We start from the raw sequence: 24,568 nt of genomic DNA on the forward strand, positions 1-24,568 counted from the left end.
ACTTACTTATTATCATTCATAGATTTCCTTTATTTTGTAAAATGTTTTCCTTCCAAAATTATGAAAAATTTATTTAGTAAACGTGACAATGTTATTTCAAGAAAAAACAATATGAAAAATTAAAGCTGACTTTTTCATGTCACAAGATGATAATAATTCCTCGAGAAACAAGCTCTCCTCTGTGTTCCGTAAAGATCAGTCTATTTCAAGTCAGTGTCAAAATATAGAAACCTACCACGTCAAACGAAACCAGAAATGGAAGCTTGGTATCGATAAATTTTCAGTTAATCCATAGCCGTCGGTCTTATTGTTAACAGACTTTCAAAAACTAAAGTTTCTTTGTATCTAGTGAATCGTTCTACGGCAATTTTGTAATGCTTTTTTTTCCATCCGGTCTTGCTGTTGTACCGGCGTGGTGATTCGAGTACCTTTGATATTGAACAAGCATTTAATTGCCAGTAGTGTCTGTTTTTTCACTCGTGCTTTAGAAATACGACTTTTTCGTTTATTTCTCCAGGATTTATTTCTGCTGATTGCATTGTTCCATTAACTTTTTCCCATTCGATTCGATCGTTTCTTTTTTTAAGAAATTTGTAATTGTACGTGAAAGTTCTTTCGATTTGTAAAAACGAAGCGAGACATTTACCGATGTTTATTGACGTTTTCTTTTTATGAAATATGTAGGACATCGAGCAGGAAGCTGTTGGATTATTCTGGTGATGTACAGCTACCGTAGATTAAATGTCTTTCTACGAAGATTACTGTCGTTTTAGGATCATGCGATTACACGCTACATGATACACATCGTAATTGTTGAAAATTGGATCAGATAGGAGCATGAGAGGAGGCTTACGTGACATTCTATAAAACGAGCTAAAATAAAATTCTTTGGAATTTCCAATTATCTTCGTTATCTATGAATAAATAAACGTTTCTCTTTTGAACGATGCCGATCGATTGGCGATAAAATGGACGTTCAAGCTGTAGAAATTAATTATTATAAAATAAATTACATTTCTCATAATCTTGAAGGAATCTCATTTTACGCGTGATCGTAAAATCAAATACCTTCGATAAAAGCCACGTTTAACGCTGGAATCCCATTTCTTCCGAAGGATGAGAAAAGAGAACGAGCTGCTTATTGCGAATTTATGGTAGCGAGGAACAAAGGACGCGATAGTTTCAAGATACGATGCCGTATAGTTCGAGATTTCATGCAGCTAACGTTCCTCGTTACTTTTTTCTAATACAACGAAATTGCAGTTAGACGTGCTCTTAACAATTCTATGCGGCGACACGTGCCGCTCATAGAAAACGTTCTTTCCGAAAGCAATAACAATAACCACGTGAAAGCGACACAAGTGATTAAAAGGTAAAATACATGTATTCTATTGCTCGAAACTCTTTAATGACGAGTTTAAATGATTGAACGTAGGTTGATTAAATGGGATTATTGGAAAATTATTTACGTATTGCGAAATCCAAGCAATTCAAATTCAATAAGAGATCAATTTACAAGAGATTCAATATAGAAAGTGTTTTCATATGAAAAATTTATCGTTTGTCGTACCATTGGTAATTTGTACATTTTTTAATTTATTTCATCGCGTAATAGGAGATACAGGAAGGAAATTGTATGTAACTTGGAAAATTGAAAATTTTGAGACAAGAAATCGCCACCTATTCATTCCATTTCTCACCATTGAATTCACTTGCAATTATCATTGTTGATCGTCGTGTCGTATCGTACTTAGATCTCAGAATTTCACAAACATAGAGAAGGTGAAAGAGAAAATCGAAAAAGCTAGACTAAGATGAAAAACAATGAAATCAATTATTCGTAACGGCAAACAAAAAGCAGAATTGCATATTTGCAATTCATGAGCAAAAGTGAATTTCGGGGAATTGCACATAAGGGGACATCAGATCTTTATGATCTGAAAGTAACGCGAAATGCATTGTAACGAACGTTTAATCAAATAAGAAGAGACGAATCGAAGTTTCGAGGGAGTCTCCTCTGTATCTTCGAACAGCCTATAAATACGTTTTATTCGACCGTGATCAAGGCGCCACGCATTAACCGACCTTTCCTTTGTTGAATTATTTTCAACAAAACGTAGAAGGATCGTGAATTCCGTTTACATTCGCGGAACATACGACCATCTCCCTTTTGAAACGCTTTGTGAACGAGATCCAACGAACGAACACCCGGACCAATTGTGTACCATTTCTCACTTTTATATGAAACGAATTAAGGCGCAAGTAAGCAAGGATGAAGATCCAAACGAAACAAGAGATACGTACTCGCGTCTAGTGACGTTAACTGTGTATCTATATTGTACGATTCTAACGATCATGGATATTGTATATGCATATTGTCACGGTGTCATTGTGTCTAACACGTTCTTAGCGGTCTTTTTCCAGTCTAATACGAGGCTGAAATTATTCAAAGATTCCTTTGGACCTTCGTATCAGTCATCGAATAACGTTTCCACAGCATTCGATATTTCTATCAAGATGCTTCCTACTAAAATTCAAATCAATGGAACAGAAAACTATGTCTAAAAGCAAGAGTACACGGTTCGTTTATACAATACAGGAACCTTAGACATGCATGTCGATGGAGACGACGTTCGGCTTCCATTTAAGTCTCGAACTGGTTCTCGATTTTTCCATAAGAGAAGACGATCAATCAAAGACAAGAACGAGAAGTTTCTCCATGCCAATTCAGATTCGAAACACGCGGACGTTATTCGACGATGTGTACTCGCGAGTCCAGGTTCACAGGAATCTTCGAATAGTTCGCGTAGCTTCTGGAACTTGCACTCTACACGCGGGATCATCTTCGAAACTGAGAAATCGCGTGGCGTCGTTATACAAGTACAGCGATCTCCGCGAGAGAAGATCGTCGGGGATCGATGAAGTAGGAAGATCGCGTCCGCTCCAAGTAGGTCCATATTTCAGGCTGGCTCAGCTGATTAGGCACGCGATAGAGTTTCCGTCTCGCGGGATATTCGCCTAATAAAATCCTAGTCTCTTCGGGTAGTGCGCGAGAAACTGGCGATCAATCTCGTGGACGAGTATCGTCGAAGATAAAATAAAAACTAAATATTTATTACTAATAGAACTAAAATAAATAAGCCACACGAGTGTCTAGCACGTAAGTATGGCATCGATCTTAGTAATCAACTAGAGATTAAAAAGTCAATGTTGATTTATGCAAAGGTAGAACGAGTTACGTAGAAACGCTCGAAACCAGGAGACAGTAGTAAAATCCAGAGTACGGTAAAATCCAGAGAACAGTATAATGTGGACAAGGGTTCACAGTGGAAACGCGACCGAAGTTCGAGAGTTTACCTCCGTAACCGAAGATCAAACCGCTTGTTACCGGCGAGCCTCGAACACTCGTGTAGCCTCGGCTTTGCTGTGGCTAAGGCCGCCATAAGGGTCATACTCGACGGATACTACTGTTAAGCTGCTTCGTTTCCGGCATGCGAAGAGCTTCTCGCGGAAAGCCCCGATTGTTCTCTCACGGACGCGCGTTACTCGCACGCTCACGCGTTTCACGTGTATTGACTCACGCGCATACGAATACACACACACATACGTATACATACATACGCATACAAACAAGAACACACAAGTACATGCACACGTCAAAAGGTATATCTAAACACGTATTGTAATGGTATTATAGTCTACGCGGTAGTTTTGTGTCAATTAATAACGTAACGAAACCGTTTAGCCGTGTATTCTCCAGGGGGACAGAATATTACGTAGGGTAAGAAGCTTTCGTGTGATAACTGGCAAACGCGCGGCGAGGGAAACGTGTAGCTCGGGTTGCATCTCACTGGCTCATGCACGGAAGCGAGTCTAGAGGCATTGGGTTACGACAGGGGCAAACTTGTAGGGGAAAGAGTGAGAAAATGGTCGACATTGGTGGTATTGGTGATGTCGATCGTGATGTCTAAAAGGTTGTGTCCGGTTGCTTTCCGGGGAATGGAATGCGTAGATACTCGAACCATCTAGTCACTTGTCAGCTACGTGAAAATAATGTTACAGCTGCTTAGGACTGTTTTCCTTTCTCTCGTCTATTTTAATTTTTGCAGAAAAGCGTACGGTGTTTTGAAAGGGATGAGAAAGGATGATACGATATAAGAAGCGTAGGTTTTAGGGAAAGGAAAACGAGATCGAGAGACGCTGATTCGATCTATGCATTGCTGATATGTATTTAGAAGTTCCATCAGTTTTCTAATAGATAGTATCTTGAGATAGATATTTAAAGAAAAATGATTCGTTTTGTTTATTTAATTTTCTCTGTATAATCAATTATCGCCTGAAATATTCATCGATCCAATTTTTAACGAGCTTTTTTAACAATTTTTAACGAACCTGCCAACTGAAATTAAATACTCACTTCGAAACTATTTCATAATTATAAACAAAGAACAAAAAAGGGAGAACTGAGTTAAAAGTAACCTTCTCTTAATCGAAACATCGTCTAAATTAAAGGATGAAAATAAATTTGAAGTAAAAGAGAAAGCAACAAAGAATAATTAGAAACAAGCTGATAATTTTTTTCTATTTGCATTAATATGGGCGTTTTAATTGCAATAAAGAAACAGAGAATGTAGTCCATTCAATTTAGTTGATGTACGACTGAAAAAAGTGGATCAGACTTTATAAATGCTCTTGTTATGTCTTCATCTTAACTCCGCGTAAAGGAATTGTTTTACAGTTTAAGCAAATTGCTCGAGGCAAGAAAAAGTTTCTAAAAGAGTAACACATAATTAGACTCTGTTCTTAACTTTCTGGAGAACAGGGGCAAATTCGTTGGTTCAACGTAGATTTTCCGGTTAAGAAAGCAAGGAATGATGCAGGAGCCTGAGAGCGGTAACGGTGTATAAAAAGAACTTAAAGAAACATGAAAAGAGAAAATAAAGAAAAAGCTGGCAATTAAAAGTATCCTAACGTTTTCCTCGTTTTTGTCAGATGCGTTATTCCTCTGTCGCGTTTCGCAATTAAACATGTGTCCAGAAAGATTCGTTCTAACATGTGGAACGATCAATGATTTAATATCTAATGAAAATATTAATTTAAGAAAGTTTACATTATGATTCATATTAACTGTTCAAGAAATCAGATTGAACCATTCGTCGTTGAAAAATAACAGGTAAGATAAAAATAAAGAAAAATTTAGAATTAACGTATATTAGAAAATAATTTTTATAAGAAAAAATTTACAGAAGTAGCATAGCTCATACACTTTTTAATCCAAATTAATTGATAAATTAGAAAAGCACAAATTTATTTGACTAGCTTCTTTAACATCCGTTAGACAAATCTATCGTAACAAAAATTACTCTAAAAATTTCATTTGCTTTGCATCATTATAATATCGTTCCTATAACATGCATAGCGTTCCTATAGAAGATTTGCATTTCATAATTTTAAATCACTCATCGTTGCTTGTTCGTAGCACGTCTGTCACCTGTTCTTTCTAATTTCTCAGTACATTTCCATCAACAATGTTGCGCATCTGTTGCAACATCAGCTTCGATAACCGTCACCTTGCTCTTTACTTCACTCGTACAAGTCTAACAATTCGTTCGTCTCGAAGATCTCTGTTATTCCATCCAGTCTTCATCGAAACTCTGTAAAATTCTTCATTACTTTACTGTCACAAACCGTCTTTTGAAACGTCGCGCACGCGCCTAAATGTTGATCGATTTAATTTCAATTCTCGCAAACAAAGCACACGGTAAAAGGAAATATATTTCGCGGATTAGCTCGCTCGTTCAAAGTTCCAGTGATCATGTAAATCCTTCTTTAATACTTGCACGACTCGTAAAAGGAGCGTATTTAACTTTGATCATTTATCACGGGACACCGGACCCACGTGTTTCTATGCAATTCACGACGAGCGAAATTATTGCACGCTACGACCTACATCATGCAGCCGGAAGTATGAACTTCAGGAGTTCTATTATCTCGGGGGTGGCGCGAATCATGCGAACAGCCTTGCGCTGCTATATTAAAGTTCGATATTTTATGAGGTAGTGCTCGTTCGAATCGTTTATTCTTCCCAACTTCTCAGAGAGATACATTTAACGTACTTCTGAACGTAAATTATATTATTCCTTTTATTTTGTAATATCTGGGTGTTTTAATATCGTAACTCGTTTTTATTAACATTTTAATGACACGTGCTCTGTTCATAATAATTAATCCTTATTAAGATATTCAAAATTAACGTAGACAGAAGCTAGGAATGGTAGGATTATATTTCTCTTTAAAAGTTGAAGAAATTTTTGTATGCGACATTGCGTTCATAGATTTTTTTAATAATCCAGTAATTGATTTTTATTCGTGTCTTAATGACGTTCTTTGTCTGTTATTGAGAATTCATTAGCAAAGTGTAAATAATACTAAAAATGATTATTTCTGTGAAAAGTTTCACAAATTTTTATATTATACTATCAGACCTGTGTGTAGTGACGTACAATGTAACTTGTGCAAACACCGAGCATAATAAAGTGTTAGTAAGTCATGAAATATTTATAAAGCTGTGTAGGATGTTGCAAAAGATCTCTTTCTGTAAAGTAGGCCACGATTTACATCCAGAAGCTCTAAATGAAATTGATTACGAACAACAGACTATAAAACTGACTTGATATAAAACCTAACAAATCTCGAGTATTCGGTAAACATCTTAATTCAAAAGCGCATCAGTTCGAAAAATGCAAAGTTGGTAAATATAACGAGCAACATAGCTTTTGTACATGCGTAATTTTTACGAAGATGTCGACGGTATTTTGTACAATCAAGATTTCGAAACTTGAATTTTTCTACGTGTGTATTTGTAAAGATCTATTTGGAGTTTGTAATACAAACTTCGTATTCATATACACGATCTATTCTTGACTTTTGTACGCATGGATTTTCAATGTTGTACTGTCATACTTTCTCAGTACCGAAGATATTTATTCGACGATTTGCATTTTACTGTAGAAATTTTTCTACGACGGAGTAAAGAAACGTTTCCGGCACCTTTAAACGTTTTATTGCAGTACCTTTTTGAATGAGAACAGTTTTTAATGTTGCTCTTTGTTAGTAATTTATACATCTCTCATTAAATGAAAAGATGAGTATTGAAATGAACGTGCAATAATTTATCCGTCGCTTTTAAAGCATAAAATGGAATCTTCTTCTTTTATTTGACAATTTCAAATAAAAGAAACCTTCATTTCATTTCTTCAAATCATTTTTCGCCACATTATACATATAAATCTTATTTGATGATAAAAAAAAAAAAGATATAAAGGATCACAGCGTCTCACGATCGAAAGAAAAGCATACGAATATTATTTTCTAACTTGGCTGACTATTCCATAATTATATTCTACAGAAGAATTATAATTAACACGGCAGAAGTTTCGTCAATATTCTACATCTTACACCAACTGTTAACAGACTCCACTTGTTTGCTAACTTTTTTATAGATAAATCTTCCCTATAGCTTCTAAACGTATCAATTCGTCGAATTCTAAAGGCATCCGAGAACGGATGGCATTAAGCTTTATAGAAGTAAGATATAGCAAACTGTAGCCAGACAGAAACAAAAGTGAAAACAATAACGTGACATGAAATTTTAGTGGTATACAGTATTTTACAAATTTCGCTAGTCTAATAGCTGTGAGAATATGAGAATTAATCAACTTGTCGATGTTGGTCTTAAACTAAATACTTAAACCACGCTAAAATAATTATACAATAATATACAGGGTGCTACATATATAGGAAAGTTATGTAACAGTATACCTATCTATATATTAGTCTCTATGATCCCATTTTGAACAAGTTCTACAAAAAACACTGTATCAACAAGTGTATAAATATATGCATATAAATATACTGCTGATAAGAAGATGAACATTCAAAAAGTAAGTCAAGCATAGTAAACCAACAGTAAAATATCTACAAAAAATATATTATCTTTTATATCATAAAACTATTTGCCGTTATTTACGTATAATTTAAAACGCAAGAAATATTATAGTCTCCGATACAATCTGCAAGCACGAACAAGTAAACAATTTATTCTTATCTCTAGCAATAAATCCAAACTAGTAACTCTGTCAGTAATAACTCAATAGCTGATAATCATCTTACAAAGATGATCTCTGTCTATCGGAAAAACGATCACGCTACCCTAATTCATCCAATCCACTAAAACCCTTGATCATTGAGGCAGGTCACGCGCATTGTTACCCCTAACACATCTGAAAATCGCGCGAATCTCAATGAAAACACTATCGTCGAGTCGATCAGCCGTGATTCACAGAAATATTGTATACGACTGAAATTTGTTGAGGCACGTTTGACATCATTAAGCCCGTGATGCAGCGTGGCCATTGAGCGTAAACGAGCGTTCGCAGGCGCTCAATTGCACGCACGCGGATGGCTATCTTCTTGGCTGCATAAAACGGCTTATCGCCACAAATTTAACGACCGGTTAAGCCGACCGTTTTATTCGAAACGTTCGAGGATAAACCACAGCGTGAGCCGTGGGATGACTACCGGACTAGCACATGGGATCTGTAACTGGCTGCTCCACTAGCGCAATTAGCACAACCTATACCGCTATCGTTGCACGCGTACAGCTCGACATATCACAAATATGTACATGCGTATCACAGCGTTCTCGTTATCGCTGGGATACGGACAGAGTTCTTGCTTATCCGTGCTCCCCGTGTTCCGTTCACCCTCTTTGAATCTGAATCTTTCACGTGTACACACGATCGGTTATTTATTTCACGCTGGGGTAGTTTGCGTTTCTCATCGACTATGTTCATTGTTCGTATTGGTTTTTCACGTTGAATTGATTATTTAGTTGTGTTGCGTTTTTATCTACTGTAGCTTTTTTAGACGATCCCTTTTTGTGTATTATTGACTCGGCTTTCGGTTATAGCTGACAGAATGGAGTTATTTCGACCGTTTCTCCATTTTAGATATACCCACCACTTTCTACCACCTTTACTACTACATTATTCTATCGATTGGTTTTTGTCAATATCGTTCTTCGTTAGCTTTTTTAATTGATATTTTTAAATAATTCATTTTCCTTGTACTAATGGAAAATTTTTTGGTCAATATGTTGTTTGCTGGAAATTTTGTGTTGTTAAAGGTTCGATTATTTCTATCTAAATCTTCTTCGTGTTTTCTTTACTATCTGTTCTTCCTTTACGATTCTATTACTTTACAATTGTCTTCTTTGTATACTTTAGTTTTGCACCAAAATTTCCACGAAATCTACGATTCCACTTTCCTTGCCCTTTTTCTTATTTTATAATATGTTTCTCCTGTTTTTTAGGGGCAGTTTTTAAGCATTTATGTCTGTTTTCTTCATCCCGTAATTTTCATTTATTATTTCACATTATCCCATAACTATTTTTCCCCCATTTATCATCCCTTTAATCTTTCAATTACTTCCAATTCGATTACTTTTCTATCTTATCCGTTACTTCCTCTCTTACAGCTTTCCCATTTTTCACATTTCCATTGCTACAATCATATCACTTTTTCGTCAATATGGAGGAGTTAAGGTCATCGGGTCGCGAGTAGATCCAATTTTTCGTACATATGCATATCGGTCATTGGGCTTGTTCGTAGTTTTCGCAGTTCGATCTTGAATGAAATGCAAATTATCCTGGAGCTGTTTGCTACGCAAAATGCGGGAAGCTGTTCCATTGACGTGTTTACAGCGCGTTATTCTCATACAGCTACGTTTACGCGTTACTTGCATTAATTATAGTTACAACCGCGATATGTAAATAAAACGCCAATTCTGTGACGTCCTCGTTAGTACGTCACTGAAGCAGAGTTAAAACACGAATTTTAAATCGTAGCTCGTTTCTGTTCTGATATACAATCAACCGGCAGAACATTTCACTTTCCCCTCTTTTTCTTTTCCATACGTGTGATTTCATAAAACTTAGAATTGATTTAATGATCGTTCTTTTATTTTCTAATATCTAATTTCGCGTTTTTGAACGGTTATATCCAAATTATACGTTTTTGTTGAGAGAGAGAGAGAGAGAGAGACGTTTAAACAATACAATTGCACAAACACCGTCCATTGGAAAGCTACCGCCTCTTTTGCGAAGCTTAATCTCCGTTATAATAAGACACGTAACCATAAAATTACTATGACCATCGAAAATTTGAAACATATCGACAAGAATATCAAATTGCTTCTAAAATAGACGAAAAACTTAGTAAAACAATCTAATCCACTGCCATATTATAGTTTTAGTATCTGGATATAAAAAAAGACAACGTTATTGGCTAGTTTTATGCGTCGGCGACGAAATTTCTGACTGACAAAATCTTGATGTAACCGAGCGAAATTGGAAAACGATTGAGTGACGCTTGCAAGCTTCAGGTTACGGTCCAGTTGACTTTGATCTGCATCAGTGGTTCCCGATCTGATAGTCACAGTAACACACTACCAGAAAAGCTTAGAACAAGGTTTTCAAGATATCTTATCGCGATAAAACCTGCGCAGTTCTTTCTACAATTTAATCTTCAAGAAATGTCGTTCTTTTAATCGAAGACTTTAGAGGGCCAAATTCTCTTCGTATATTTCATACTTTCCCAGTACCATCGATCATCATATTTCCATATTATGTTCTCCTGTAATATCAAAATTCCTTTCACACTTCGTATTATTGGCAACCATGAAAGATAAAGTCTAATTTTAGTGCTCGTTCGATCATTTTACAACCATAATTCTATATTTTTTATGACCTTCAAAAAAGATGTCTCCATAGATATAATCTATTAACCGCGTATGGAAATCGTAGCATTTATTCTAACAATTACAGCGTTTAGAAAATATATAACAATTCGACAAATCGAGCAATCGCGAGAAGAAATTTATTTACATCACTGCCATGGAATAACAGTAAACTTAAAAAAGAAATCACGGATGTATCTATATCTATACAATTAAAAACATTCATATAGATATTCCATTGTTTCGTTTATCATTACTTGACGTAAGAAGACATCACTCGAGTAAACGATTATCAAACATCAACAAGGAAAAGGAAATTATGTACCTTTCATCGATCCAATTCTCCTGGATTTCACTTGAAAGCAATTCAACCTTTTCCTATCCCATAACTTCTCTCGATTCGAGGTTCCCGGAAATGAAAAAGTACATTTTTTCTTTGTCGATTACCGGTCAAAAGACAAACGAGCTAAAGAAAATGGGTCAAATTCCTGTGTCTTCGTTGGCTTGCGACACATAGAAACGTGACGCACTCCATCTTTCATTTATCAAGCGCTCTTTTATATTTGGCTTCTCGCTTTTCACTGACAAATTACGCGCCACGAGTTTCTGCTGAAGCAAAACCATAAAGATAAAGATACGAAGATAGAGTACGTAAGCAAGCTGAAACTACGATATAGCAATAGAAATAGAACGTTGCATAGAAGTACATTCGTACAATAAATATGTCAGTGTAACACCGAGTAACGAACGGCGTCAGTGTGCAATGTCTGATTACACAAAGATAGAAGGAGTCTTTATGCAACGTTCTCTTTCTATTTCCATATCGCATCCAATCATGCGCACGGTAACATACGGCTCGTGTAATCTATCTTTACACATATTTCTATGAACAAAACATCGGTGACCGACATTCCCTGCGCGCACGCGCGTATTCTTTGCCGCTGCATTGTTAAATAAAGCTGCGTTTACAGTAGGCAACTTTCGGTTGGACGATTGATTGTCTGGTGGTAGACGTGAAGTTGATCAAAATCATTCGTATAAAGACAGTGACAACCAAGTTGAAACAACCCTTCAGAATTGTTGCTTCCGTCAAAGAATAGATTTGAATGCGAGTTTAGTATTTAAAGCGAGAAGCAAGTTAAACAATAACTTTTACGAGACGAAGAAAAGAACACTTTTCAGATCGATTAGGAACCACTGAAACAGATTAATGGAAGATTTGGCTTTTAAATCAGGACCGTGTTGCATAATTGAACTACATACGTAATATCGTTAGTGAAATTTTGTAAGTCACGAATTACAGATTATCGGGATTGATAAAAGCGCTTGCACGATAGTAACAAGTTTGATAATAAAAGCAAATGAAATTTTACAATCAGATGTTAACGTAAATTAATTGCTATTTAGTTACGTTTGACAAAGATCGTAGCATGGAGAAGTTTGTAACATATAACTTGTCAATCTGCTATTATTATTAATTGAAAGATTATTATGCAGCGATACTTATAGCTATTGTGCTTTTTTATATACTTAGAGAAAGGAGAAACATGCTGTTTATAGTTATTTTCATTCTACACGCTATCCGCGTTAGTATAGATTAATCTTGGTCACAGGTAAATTTTTATTTCCTTCGGAAAATGGCAAGCGTGATAAGACTTTAGATCTTTATACATCTCGATAGAACATTTTTCACGAAACATTTTCAGCGACGATTGCATGTCACAAACAAGCTGTTGCTTGAATTACTTGCGGGTTAAGAAATTCTTTACGTTTCGTAGAGTAACGAATATTTCAATAATCGTCTCGATCATAAATGAAACTAATCTGATCATTTATTTCCAGAAATAACATTCGTAATTGGGTATTTAAACACATTCTTTGTATAGAAAAAATTCGGATAAATCATACATGCTTATCGTTAGCGAAAATACGTATGCTAATTTTATTAACGCGATACAATCGTTGCTTTACATTTTCTAATATTTGCGTTCTACGCTCTGTTCTGTTTTTTCGAGAAGTTTGCCAGAAGCTTGTTAGCGGTAGAAACTGTACAATTTTAGGAGAGTTCTTCAAATTTTTCTGGTTATCTTCGACAGTAGCTTTGCAGGTACGGTATACTTTTAGCATAGAAGTTCACATTGACGAAAAACTTTCCTAAACTTGAATTTACATTTAAGAGAGCAGAAAAGGTTAAAAATATCAATGTGGCCTTGGGTGCTAGTCACGCAGCAGGCGTTGACGTATGTATGTAGGCATTGTCGAGATGTTACGATAACTGATTTTGAGAAGTAAAGTTTAATCGATGCTTTTAAACTACGACTCGTGTTCAACGTAAAAAAGAAAAAAATGATTTGCATGATGAAGTTGTATACAAGTAGCACTTTTCCCATAATATTCAATTCTATTGTATGACCACCAAGTTGCTGATAATTCTCCTGATAAGACAACTGAAATGTCTCGTACGAGTTCTCGAATAGGCAGTTCTTAAACTCTATTTCGAAAAGAAAAATCTAAAGCGTGTGATAATAGATTCAGGCTTGTAAATATGAACATAAGTGGAAGAAGAATACTCTACGTATTAGTATACTTCTGCCTTCCCTGCTTTAGAATATATTTTGTTATCTAAATCTCATCGTAATTCGTCGTGTATCAGGCAAGAATAGAAAATAGAGATGGAAAGATGAATTATTTCAAGTTTTTGTACGGTACTATTATACGTTTAAAAATTAATGAAACAGATAGCTTATATCGCTGTAAGTACATATATACAAGTATAATAAATCTAATATATAATTATGAAAAAGAGAAAGCAGCTTTTATATATATATATATCAAAGGAATCCAAATCTTAAACGTTTAATTGCGAAAACAGCGAACATTGACAAAGGATTTGCCTAGGTATTTAGTCACCTATCACCTTAAACGTATCAATCTCACGTATCAATTTCTTCTCACATATCACTGTGTCGTTAGTTCACACAACCGATCCATACCGTAAATCGTTGCAGCAGCCCCTTCCTCGATGTCCATCGATTACAGATCGATCGATCAATCAGACTCAAAAATTCCAATCCCTGAACACGAGGTTTCTAGAGCATGGATAAGCAACAGTAACTCGAAAGCTGTATCATGAATATATCACCTCGTCGAGACACCGCGACGATGAAATTCCACGTGAAATTCTCTAATGTTAATAACATTTAGATTATGAAAAATCGTCTTTTATATAAAATTAGAAGTCTCTGTAAATGTCAGATATCTTGGCCATCTGACGAATAACATTGAAGTTTAAGAAGTACTTAGCTACTTACACTATCCACCGGAAAATTGGAATTACATATAACGCATTTCACCAAGTGCAACAATCTTGCCGGACGAAAGTTAAGAAATTTCAGGTAGGAAGTTTCTTAATACGGCTAAATTTTTAATTTTGAAAGTGAACCGCTCGAGGTACATTAATCATAGAATTATAGAAGGTAAAAGGGTACGAAGTAAGATTGAAAAATAAATGATTAAAAGGCTCTGTTCTAGTTCTACTTTACTGTTGATAAAATTCTTATTTCATTAATATACTCTGTCCGAATATGGTCGAATATGGTTTTCTTTTTTTATCAAAGGTTATTGAATCAGAGTGTTAGATGTCTGTTTAATGTCTGTTTAATGTCTGATCTGTTTAATGTGAAGATTTATTCGAACGTGGTTGAAATTAGATCAAAGCGCTAAGGAATTTATTGATACGAAAACTGACAAAAACGACGTAGACTACTACCGATACTTAAAAGACTTGGAAATCTGCGCTAATTAATTATTATATCAGTACGATTAAACAGCACCAAACTTCTGGCTGATAGTGTAGATATCTTGGTCAGAGAAGTGTCGCCGAAAAATGATATTAATAATTAGTCAATACGAATGTTCCTTACGTGTTATTGAACAGAAAATCGTCGCAGTGTCCTGTCAGGCGTTCACATCGTTTTATCGCACTTTTTCTCATATCATCGGTGTCGTTTGCCATTTTCTAAACATTTCATATCTCATCTAGGGACGAAAAGAAGCCAACCACAAAAGATACTCTATCTTTCGGTTAATGAAAATCATTTAATCGAGGCTTCTCGATCTATGTAGAGTGAGTTTATACGGTCGTTGATTTGTTGCATAAAACGCACGGATCAACACGCCTATAAGGGGAAGGTACATACGTTTGTTAAGGCCTAATCAGTAATGGACAACTTGTTAGCACTGTAATAAGTACACGATACTTTCGTTCTTAAGTAAACGCTTGTCAAAATTATACTCGCGAAGCGATGCTATTCCACGTAGGTTATACGCGTATAGTAATTACTCAGTTGTAATTAACATGCCTTCGAGCGCGTCCCTGTCGAGAATTGATAACGTTTTGGATGCATGAATAAACAACAAGGCTTTGTTTTCGCCCTTGATTATATTTGCTTCTATCCTAGATAGTCTAGTTCTGGACCAGGAAATTCATTTATCGTAAGATTTAACCCTTGTGTAATATAACACGAAAGAGAGAGAGAGTGAGTGAGTTGAACAAACTGTCAAGTATATAATATTACAAGTTTTATTTCTAAATTTTATTACACGCTACGTAATCGTTACGAATTATCGAGCGTATGTGGTATGGTTTGACATAAAAAATACAACATATCTCGACGATAAAAAGATAAGATTAAAATTAATTCTTGCAATTGGTCATCTTTAGATTTGTTTAACTAAAAAGGTTATAGAAATCAGAATAGCGTTGGAGGGTATCCTTAGACCTGGTTTATATTATTTTATTTTGGGAAATATTTGATTTGCTGATAATGTGCGGTGTGAGTTAAGAGAAAGATAAAGAATATAATAGACAAATTGCTTTTTACGAAAGATATACTGTATTAATATATAGCAATTTTTGGGACTCAATAATCAAATACGAAGAGTGACGTCTTAGAATCCTTTTCATTTTTAATCTAAATATAAAGTAATTTTCTACTTTTTTAATTTGAATATAAATTTTATTGCAAGAGAATTCGCTGTTAAAATGGATCAGGCACTTTCTGCGAAATGATTTTCCGATGTAACGCGATTTTCATTTCCCAACAGCCTATAACAACATCTAGCTAGCCTATTGAAGCTATCGCTTTCAAGCTTCACGTTGAACGTCATATAATTAGCTACGAAGATATAAAATGTCAAATTAAATACTCCCTTATAACTGAACTTTGCAAAGATTTTAGCTGAAAATATAAAATATGATATTATTTCTTTGAAAAAACGGATACGTAAATCAATCTGATCGCGTAAAGTATAGCGGTAAATTAATATTCTAATAAATTACATCAACTCTATACATATCCATGTTCATTTACGCATAATCATTCCATTGCAATTGCTCGTATCAAGCAAATACATAGATCCAGTTTCTTCAAACATTTTATAAAACCTACCTATACTAGAGAAAAATTCTAAACTATCGAAAACTCGCTCCGTATTTTTGCTACGCGACTTTACAAGCGCAAAAATAGTCCCTGTCTTCACGGTTCGACGAAAACTACATTCCGATCAAATGATTTCGGAGTTTTCGCGAAGAGAAAAATTCGAGATACGTTGTTAATAGCGTTATTCTCATCCAGAGGACGTGCTCGAAGGCGCCCACTTCGTGGCTAAACGTAAACGAAAACTAAGGCGAAAAAAATAAAAATGCAAGCAGGCAAGCAAGCAAACGAACGAAAGAAAAAATGCAAAAAAAAATAAGAAAACGAAGAAAAAAAGGTGAATACGAAGTAAAAATTGTCATGCTCCAGTGTTGTCTAAATAAGCTTCTCGGGTGAAAAGAAACCCCCCTTTTTCCGCAAGACTGTTCACGCGAAACGATCGAGAATTAGGGCAGTGACAAGGAGACAGGTAAATAACGGGGGATAGCGTCGAACGGCGAATAACTGCGTATAAGAGAAAGGAAGGAAAAGAGAAAGATGAAAGAAATAAGAAAGGGACGAAGAAGATACCTGTGGCTCTAACTCTAAATATACTTGTTACGCTATCCATAAGTTTATATTGTATCTCTATCTTGACAGAATTTACGAGGTATTGTACGTGATATTATATTTATACGGGCTGTTACACACTGTCTCCAATCTTCCATTCCTTCGTGCGATACCGGGCGAACGAGACGAATAGGCAGATAAGGCGCAGGCGAGTGCATACGTGGCGACAAGAGGTGAAGAATGGAGAACGAGAGGAAGAAGGACAACGATGGAAATCAAAGACGAATCACTACAAATCTTTCTAATAAAATTTCCATAACAATTTCCATTCTTATTGCTCGCATATGATTATCGGCTAGACGTTATTAAACGACTGAAGTAAGAATGAGAATGAAATTCGATAAAATTGTTCGAGGGGGGATGATGAGAAGTATAAAACGAGTCGCTGGAAGGTGAATAATTTTGATTAAAAATTTTAGTCTCCTGCCACGAAAGGAACGTTCTTCGTACGGCTAAGCTACGAAAGATACGGCCATCCTTTACCTCGATGGTGCAAAGTTATTAGAGTCCAATACATCAGCAACGTTGTTCCACGATCTGAAGTCGTCGTCCTTTGAACCAAAGTATCCTCCTGGAAACTTTTGATTAACGAGTATCAGTGAAAAACCGTGATCCATGGGGAGGAAATTAACAGTTAGAAAAAGGATGTACTCGTCGTGGAAACGAAGTAAGAGATTAAGCTAGAAAGTTGCTGCTTCGTCCCTGGTTCTGGTTTGCGCGGTTGTTGAACGCCGCGATGAGAGTCGGGGCGAATTCGCAGAGACAAAAAGCGAGCCTGCGAGCAATAGAGGTAGGAACGGACAAGGTGATAAGACCGGAGAGAAAACGGCCACGAGGATAGAAGGTTTTAATCCGAGTCAACAACTGAGAGGAAGTGGTCGAGACAAAAAGGACACATCGGCAAAAAGGTGGCACGTAAAAGAAAAAGAAGAAGAAGAAGAAGAAGAAGACGATATATGAAAACAACGAGAATTTCTTCCCTTTTCTAGTCGTCCCTGGAGTCGTAAGTTGAAGAGCAAGAGGGTTGCTGCGAGCGAAGAAGAAATTACCCTCTTCCTCTCGAGTCTCCGATCAGCGCTCGATTCTCTGTTTCAACGGAGCTTTTCTTACCTTTTAAGTCGACGAAAAGAGACTGATTTGTGTACAGGGCAAAGCATTGTGCGTGCGTGGCCACGAAAAACGAATAGAAAGAAATTTCTAATCCTCTTTGCGTGCTTCTCGCGAACAATTAATAAAAAGAAAAAGAAACGAAATCAGAGGATACGAACGTTCTCTTAATTTTTATTTATTTTCGGAATTGTCTTTCTATTTCGTTCTAGTGGTCACGCGTTTCTAAAGACTGTGTACAATATTTTTTCGTACGCCTGCGCCGTCGTTCGCGCGAACGCGCGTTCTCCCCTTGGTTTTTTCGAACTGTTACTAAGCTTGTTTCTTAATAAACTTGTTTTTTTGTTTGTTAGAACGGCAGTGGACCTGGTGGCGAATCCGGTGGACGAGGCAACGGGTGAGTAGCATCAAACGTTTATCGATCACGAGTCCAATTACGTCATTGTAATCGTGCTGGATTTTTATCTTCCCTCTTTTCCACGCTGCAAACATTTTTCCTTGAACAACGAACGAGTCTTTCCGTTTCATGTCTTTGACGATTATCGTGTGAAATTTTTTTAACCCACTTGCAACTTCTGTCTATGAATATAAACGCGATTTTTTAGATGCTTGAAAAAATAACGTGGTATTCAAGAGGCAAAGAGAGAGAGAGAGAGAGTTTAAATATTAACTCTAAATTATATTCATTCGTTTGATATTTTATATTAAATTATTCTATAGATAAAAATATTTCCATTGCAGTTATTGTCATTAAGTCTACGTACATGTGCTTATATAAATATATTAATTATATTATATGATATAAAAATTCCGAAAAATAATATTCAGCAGCGAGGATTGTTCAGCGACAAATTTACGATTAAATTTTTGAACGTGTCGCGACTGGAACCTTTTCATAGTAAATTACATTCCATAACGTCGAGCTGTTATTCGTAACGTTTAATATGTTCCATAAAATAAAATGACAAAATACAGGAACGAAGAAATTTTTATCGTAACAGCTACGAATTCTGTAGTTCACATTCTGTGATAACAATGTCATCGGTGAACAGAATTGCGAATTCTCTTCTGTCCATCTCGCGCACGTAAGAGGGAAAATTCAATGGAAGGAATTTGATTTCATAAAAATAATTCGTCGTCGAAGAATTCAAACTCTGGCAGAAATGAAACTGCAAATGTCACATTTCTCGTTGGATCAGGAAAGTTCGATGCCATAAAAATTCTATCCGTATGTTTCTATTAAAATCTCCTTGTCCAATAGCGTCTGACAGCGGAATTGGCTACGTAAATGACAGCTCCTGGCTTATTCTTCCATTCCTTTTTCTCAGTTCACCTCTTCCTTTATATTTCTCCAATGTAAAATACATCATGTGACTTCTTTTATTACGCTTTTGTTTGCAACGACTGTTCTACAAAAACCACAAAATTTATCTAATTACTTTCTTCTCCTTCGTATTTCAAAATACACGAGCTTCGAATTGAAAGTTTAACATTATTGCTCATAAATATTTTCAACAAAGGATTTATAGAGCCATCGCGTATTTAAGAAAATTTCAACTTTCTAACAAGAATACGATCTATTCTAGCAACTAAGGAATAAATTTATAAAAATTTCAACTGACGAGCTCCGACTTGCGAAAATCCTAATTATGTATTCGATACAATTTAGCGACAAACTACGAGTACCAAGCTTAATGATAATGCTTTCGTTCGAATATATCCAATAAATGAAGTTAACGAATGTATTAGCATGGAATGAACAAAGATGTTTCCAAAATGAGAGCAATAAATTCTTTACAAGGCAGTTAAATTTGTTCCTGAGGGTCGTATTGTTACATTCACGACAAAATTCATCAGGTTGAAAGCCACAGGCCATTTGTATAATTCCGTTGCCGTAAAAGTCGACCATATCTCTGTCCAGCTAACGTTTAGTCGATCGTGCATTACGAGAGCACAGAATTGCTGATTAAACGTTGTGAAACTGGTATAATAGCGATCGATTCTTCGAACCTACGTATAAAAGACATATTGGCCTGTAATTAAATTGTTGCAACGCGGTTCCCTGGCTTTAATGCGGTTTCTCGGATCTAGCGTCTGATTTCGTAGAAATTGCAAATTCAGGAAATTAATAGCGAATAAAATATTAAATGTATTACTATGTATTACTATGAAGACTTGCAAGAAGATAATAACTGAATTATCGAGTTGATACGGAATTTTATGAAATTTGAAGAAAGATGTAATTTTTTAGTTAGCCTGAGCACCAAACAAAAATATACAAACTTGTCGTAATTTAATTAAATAGAAAATTAAATAGAACAATTTTCCAGCTATATACTTGAAACAAAACAAGTAGATGTTATTAGTAGCGTGTCCAGTGTTCGAGTATTAAGGAAATTAAAGTTCAGTAAAATATCTCAAACTTTGAAATTGAAATCATTAAAACGAAACTTATGACAGATATTAAATTCAATATTCAACCTTGTACAACTTATTGCGTGAATACGCGTCTAAATTTATCAACTATTAATTTCTCAACGAATGCTATAACTTGGATTTCGTGAAATTTTAAGAAGCAGTGAATACCTGGAATAAGCAGAGTAAACTTACATTAAGCTTAAAGTTTTGACCATGGTCGTTAATACTTTAACATCCTGATAATTATCTAGGAAAGAAACTCGAGTAAACGACTTCCCTATGAAAGGCATCAACGCTAATTGCAATTCAAGTGCGAGTGATTGGTAGAAAGAAGGTTGCGTGTTGCCTGGATGAAAAAGTGAAAAAAAAGAGACGATAATGGAATAAATGATTTGAAAGTGATGGATCGTATTACACAATCGCTAACAGTACCGTCTAACGTTAATTCGTAAATTTGCAAACAAAATCAGAATAACCGAACGCGAACTTGCGAAGAATTGGGTCATCGTTTAGATGAAACGATAGATCTCGTCTGTACGTACAATCTGAAATATGTACAGGTTCTCGTGTTTATAATCAAACACGAAATCTTCTCGATCTCTGATATTCTTAATTATATTCGATTATCATGGTCGTGTTAATTAATCCCTTGTGCGATATACATCTAAAAATTCTCCGATAAGGAATATTCGATTAATTTCCGGCAAGTGAATTTTCAACTTCGATAAAAAAAAGATAAAAAGAGTCCTCTGATGATAATGGAGGAGAAAGATCGGATAAGTGGGTGAGTTAAGGTTCCTTAAAACTTTCTGATCGGTTAAGTAGCTCGGCATGATCATCAAAGGCGAAGTTCCCAATTTAATCGGAAAGTTCGATTACTTTCAATCTAATATCGATCCGACTGGTAGCCTAATTCACAAAAGATTTATTACTACGATCAGATACTTCCTTACACGCGATCCTATAGGTAATCTACGATCCAAGTACCCATAAATTCGGCCCCCGACCAATTATCAGGCATTCTAACGTTTTATAGGTTTAATTACATGATTGCTCGAGAAAAATATTCCCGAAATTCCTTGAATATTTCAAATTCGTCGAATGAAGAGTATCGATCGAATATCGGGCTTCGTCTTCTCGACAGGATCCTCGTTCAACGATCCTCATTTTCCAAACAGTTGAGAAAAGTTTTCTAAGTACGAACAAAAGTTTTAGAGTAAATAACTCATTTTTAAATGTAATTTACTATGAAATAGATTCTATTTCATGTTTACATAAACTCGTTTCACTTTTAATCCCCGTTTTTCTACGAAGAAGACCACCGTTAGACTAGTAGTTCCAAATCACAAAAGTCTTTAACCCGACCCTGAACATACGTCTGTTGAAACGATCCTTTAATCGAACCTAACGTTTCCAATTGCTTTTCTTTCAGGCATCCAGGAGACAATCCATTCTACAGCAATATCGACAGCATGCCGGATATTCGACCGCGCCGAAAGTCGGTGCCATTGGTCTCCGAGCTGGTACGTAATCAATTATCCATTAATTTAGCCGGAAGATGTCCTATCGTTTATGCAAATATGGATATGTACACGTATACGAGACACGGACGCGTATTCACGTTGTCCGAATCGTCTATGCCTACTCGTGAAAATAAACAATCGTACGACGACGGTATCAGTTTGTTGGTTTACCGTTGTCTCGTCATCGTCCTTCTATTCGTTCTCTGTCCTCATCGACGTCGCGTCGTCGTCAATATTGTCGGTGTTCTAGATCGTGGTCGACGTAGATACTTTAAAACTCTTGCAAACCAGAAAATTATTTCAACAGCCTATGCGACTGTGCTATTAAATTTCTCTTAATGCTGTTTATTAAATTCTCTCTAATACACATTGAAATCGAAACTACCTCGAATCGACGACATTAGACTGGCAGGGTAAAGTTTTCCTATTAAAAACTCGGTCTTTGCCGTTTTATCGCAAACGGAGCGTAAACTTCGGGAAAGTGAAATCAGAATCTATTTTCAGCCTTTGCGGTCTCCTCTGCCTATACTTTGTTCAGCTTGCGTTAATAGTTCAAACGTTGGATAATCGGTTGAGATTGATTACCAAACGTTCTATGGAATATAAACGAAATTATATGACTGTTTTTGATGTTATCTTTTTTAATGTTTTCTTATATTTTGTAAATTGTAGAAAAAATTTAATTCTCGATTAAAGCATTTAGATACGTTATTTTAGAAATTTTATATAAATGATCAGGATAGAAGCAACTTTAACGTTCAAACGGAATGCAAAGTTCGTTTTGACGATAAAACTCAGGTAACCTATGTATTTATGAGTTTTGAACGTTGCTCGGTGTTCTTATTCGAAGGAATATTCACCTTCGCAATTCAGTTTCCACGGTACGAATTAATTATGCTTCAATTAGCTCTGTTCATCCTTTTCATTCTTTGCCGTAGCTTCAATTCAGAACCGCTTCTTCGATTGATATTTTCCGCCATTCAATTGAACTCTCGACCTTCGTCTCAACGAAGCTACTGATTAAAGGAATTGTAAAAAAGAAACAACAATATTATTCGCGTTCGCCGATCGTATCTTTAGAATGGCTAAAATCAAATTAAGATTAATTTGTAATTGAATTCATTCGTTCGTATTGTTTCATTCCCCATTTTAAATAATTAATTTCACAGTTCCATTTGATAGACGGAGGAAAAGGTATAAAGTTTTGAATATTGGTCATAGAAGGTATAACATTCGTATTTTTGCACAATAAATCAGTGATTATTTACATAATAATAATACACGAATTTGTGCATGCGTGTCTGTGTGTACGTTCTTCTACGATTTCTTATTTAGAATTATCACTGTCGCGCGTTATCAACGTCAAAAGCTTCTAGCAAATTATGAATTCGATATTATCAATGCCTATCCTTAAAATTCTTTTAATCAAAATCACCATCAGATGAAACTTCTTTATTCTACTAATATCACTTTTAATACACACTCGTCGTTGGTATAATCACCTATGGTAATAAATAATTCACTATATTGAACAATTCGATAAATCGACGACCACGATAGACACCGACTAAAGCTTTTCGTGACCAGTGCTTCTTAACCCAATCAAAATGTGCTCCTTCTAAAAATATGTCCATATTCTCGCAGAAGAAAACGGGAAGGTAGAACTTCCGTTATGCAAATTTCTTCCCTCAACCTCGACCTTGTATCCCAAATGTAAACTCAGCTCCCTCACGATCCTCCTTCTCCATCGGTAATTCCTGTTGCACCTTGCTGTTATCCATGTTGAAAACGTCGCCATCCTTTGAATTCATTTGTTTGCGTGCTTGATCCTTGCAAGACGACGACGTCGAACACGTGAGGCTATTTTGTCGCGAGATCGATATCTGTTGTGCCGTTCGTGTTGCCTTCGAGAGTCATTTGCTTTCGAGATGATACTATCGAAAAGCGTTACAATATTTTAGGATTTATATAAATTGCCAGTCATAACTATTAAAAGGACATTTGCTCGTTATATTTATAAAACTATGAAATTTTAATTTATTTACTATCAGATTATTTCAGAAGTAATCGTCGTTGTCTCTTGTTTCTTAAATTTCGAACATTTTAAATTTCTAAAATAAAATGAAACGCTGTTTACTGAGATTTACTAATCAACGATTAGAAATAGTGCAAATAGCAATAGTATAGAAATGATCGATCAGCTAATGCAATCGCAAAGGACATTTTGTTTTATCATGATTAGTTATATATATTGAAAATTATAAATAAAATGTTCAAGCTTCTATTAAATATTAAAGTGTCTTAATATTTATGACCGGCAGTGTAAATGTGACTGGAAGAATGGTATCTTTCTCGAGAGTGACTCGATTATCAAACGGCCCTTCTCTTCCTCGTCGTGCAACCTGATTGCGTGTACTGCGTTTCGCTGTTACGTCGTTTTTCGATAACTCAAGATTTTTCCAGAGGAGCGTTACAGACGATTTCACGATAAATTACTGACCATTCCAGCCTGAATGCTAACAGAGTGGTAGTGTTCGTCTTTTCAACAAACTTTTAAGGGTTGCAAGTTGGAACGCTTGCGAGTTTGTTGCACCTTGATAGAAAGATTCTTATAACAATTACATGGAAAAAGGATGTTAGAGCGTTTCTACGATGGAAATCTTTGAAATTTAATA

General features: G+C 35.7%; 1 protein-coding gene across 15 annotated transcripts in view; it reads left to right on the forward strand.

Moving 5' to 3' along the window:
• The window catches only part of LOC100650524 (protein unc-13 homolog B), a 377,008-nt gene that overhangs the window by 264,173 nt on the left and 88,267 nt on the right, over positions 1-24,568 (forward strand). For all 15 annotated transcript variants that reach the window (XR_007224241.1, XM_048406368.1, XM_048406369.1 and 12 more), the window contains 2 exons: positions 18,306-18,349; positions 21,803-21,893. Coding sequence is in view for 14 of the 15 variants with exons in the window: in XM_048406368.1 (XP_048262325.1) it covers positions 18,306-18,349; positions 21,803-21,893 (135 nt within the window). In the remaining variant the exon portion in view is untranslated. The remainder of the gene's footprint in view (positions 1-18,305; positions 18,350-21,802; positions 21,894-24,568) is intronic.

The sequence above is a fragment of the Bombus terrestris genome, chromosome 6 (assembly GCF_910591885.1).
Source record: "Bombus terrestris chromosome 6, iyBomTerr1.2, whole genome shotgun sequence".
NCBI classification, from domain to species: Eukaryota; Metazoa; Arthropoda; class Insecta; order Hymenoptera; family Apidae; genus Bombus; species Bombus terrestris.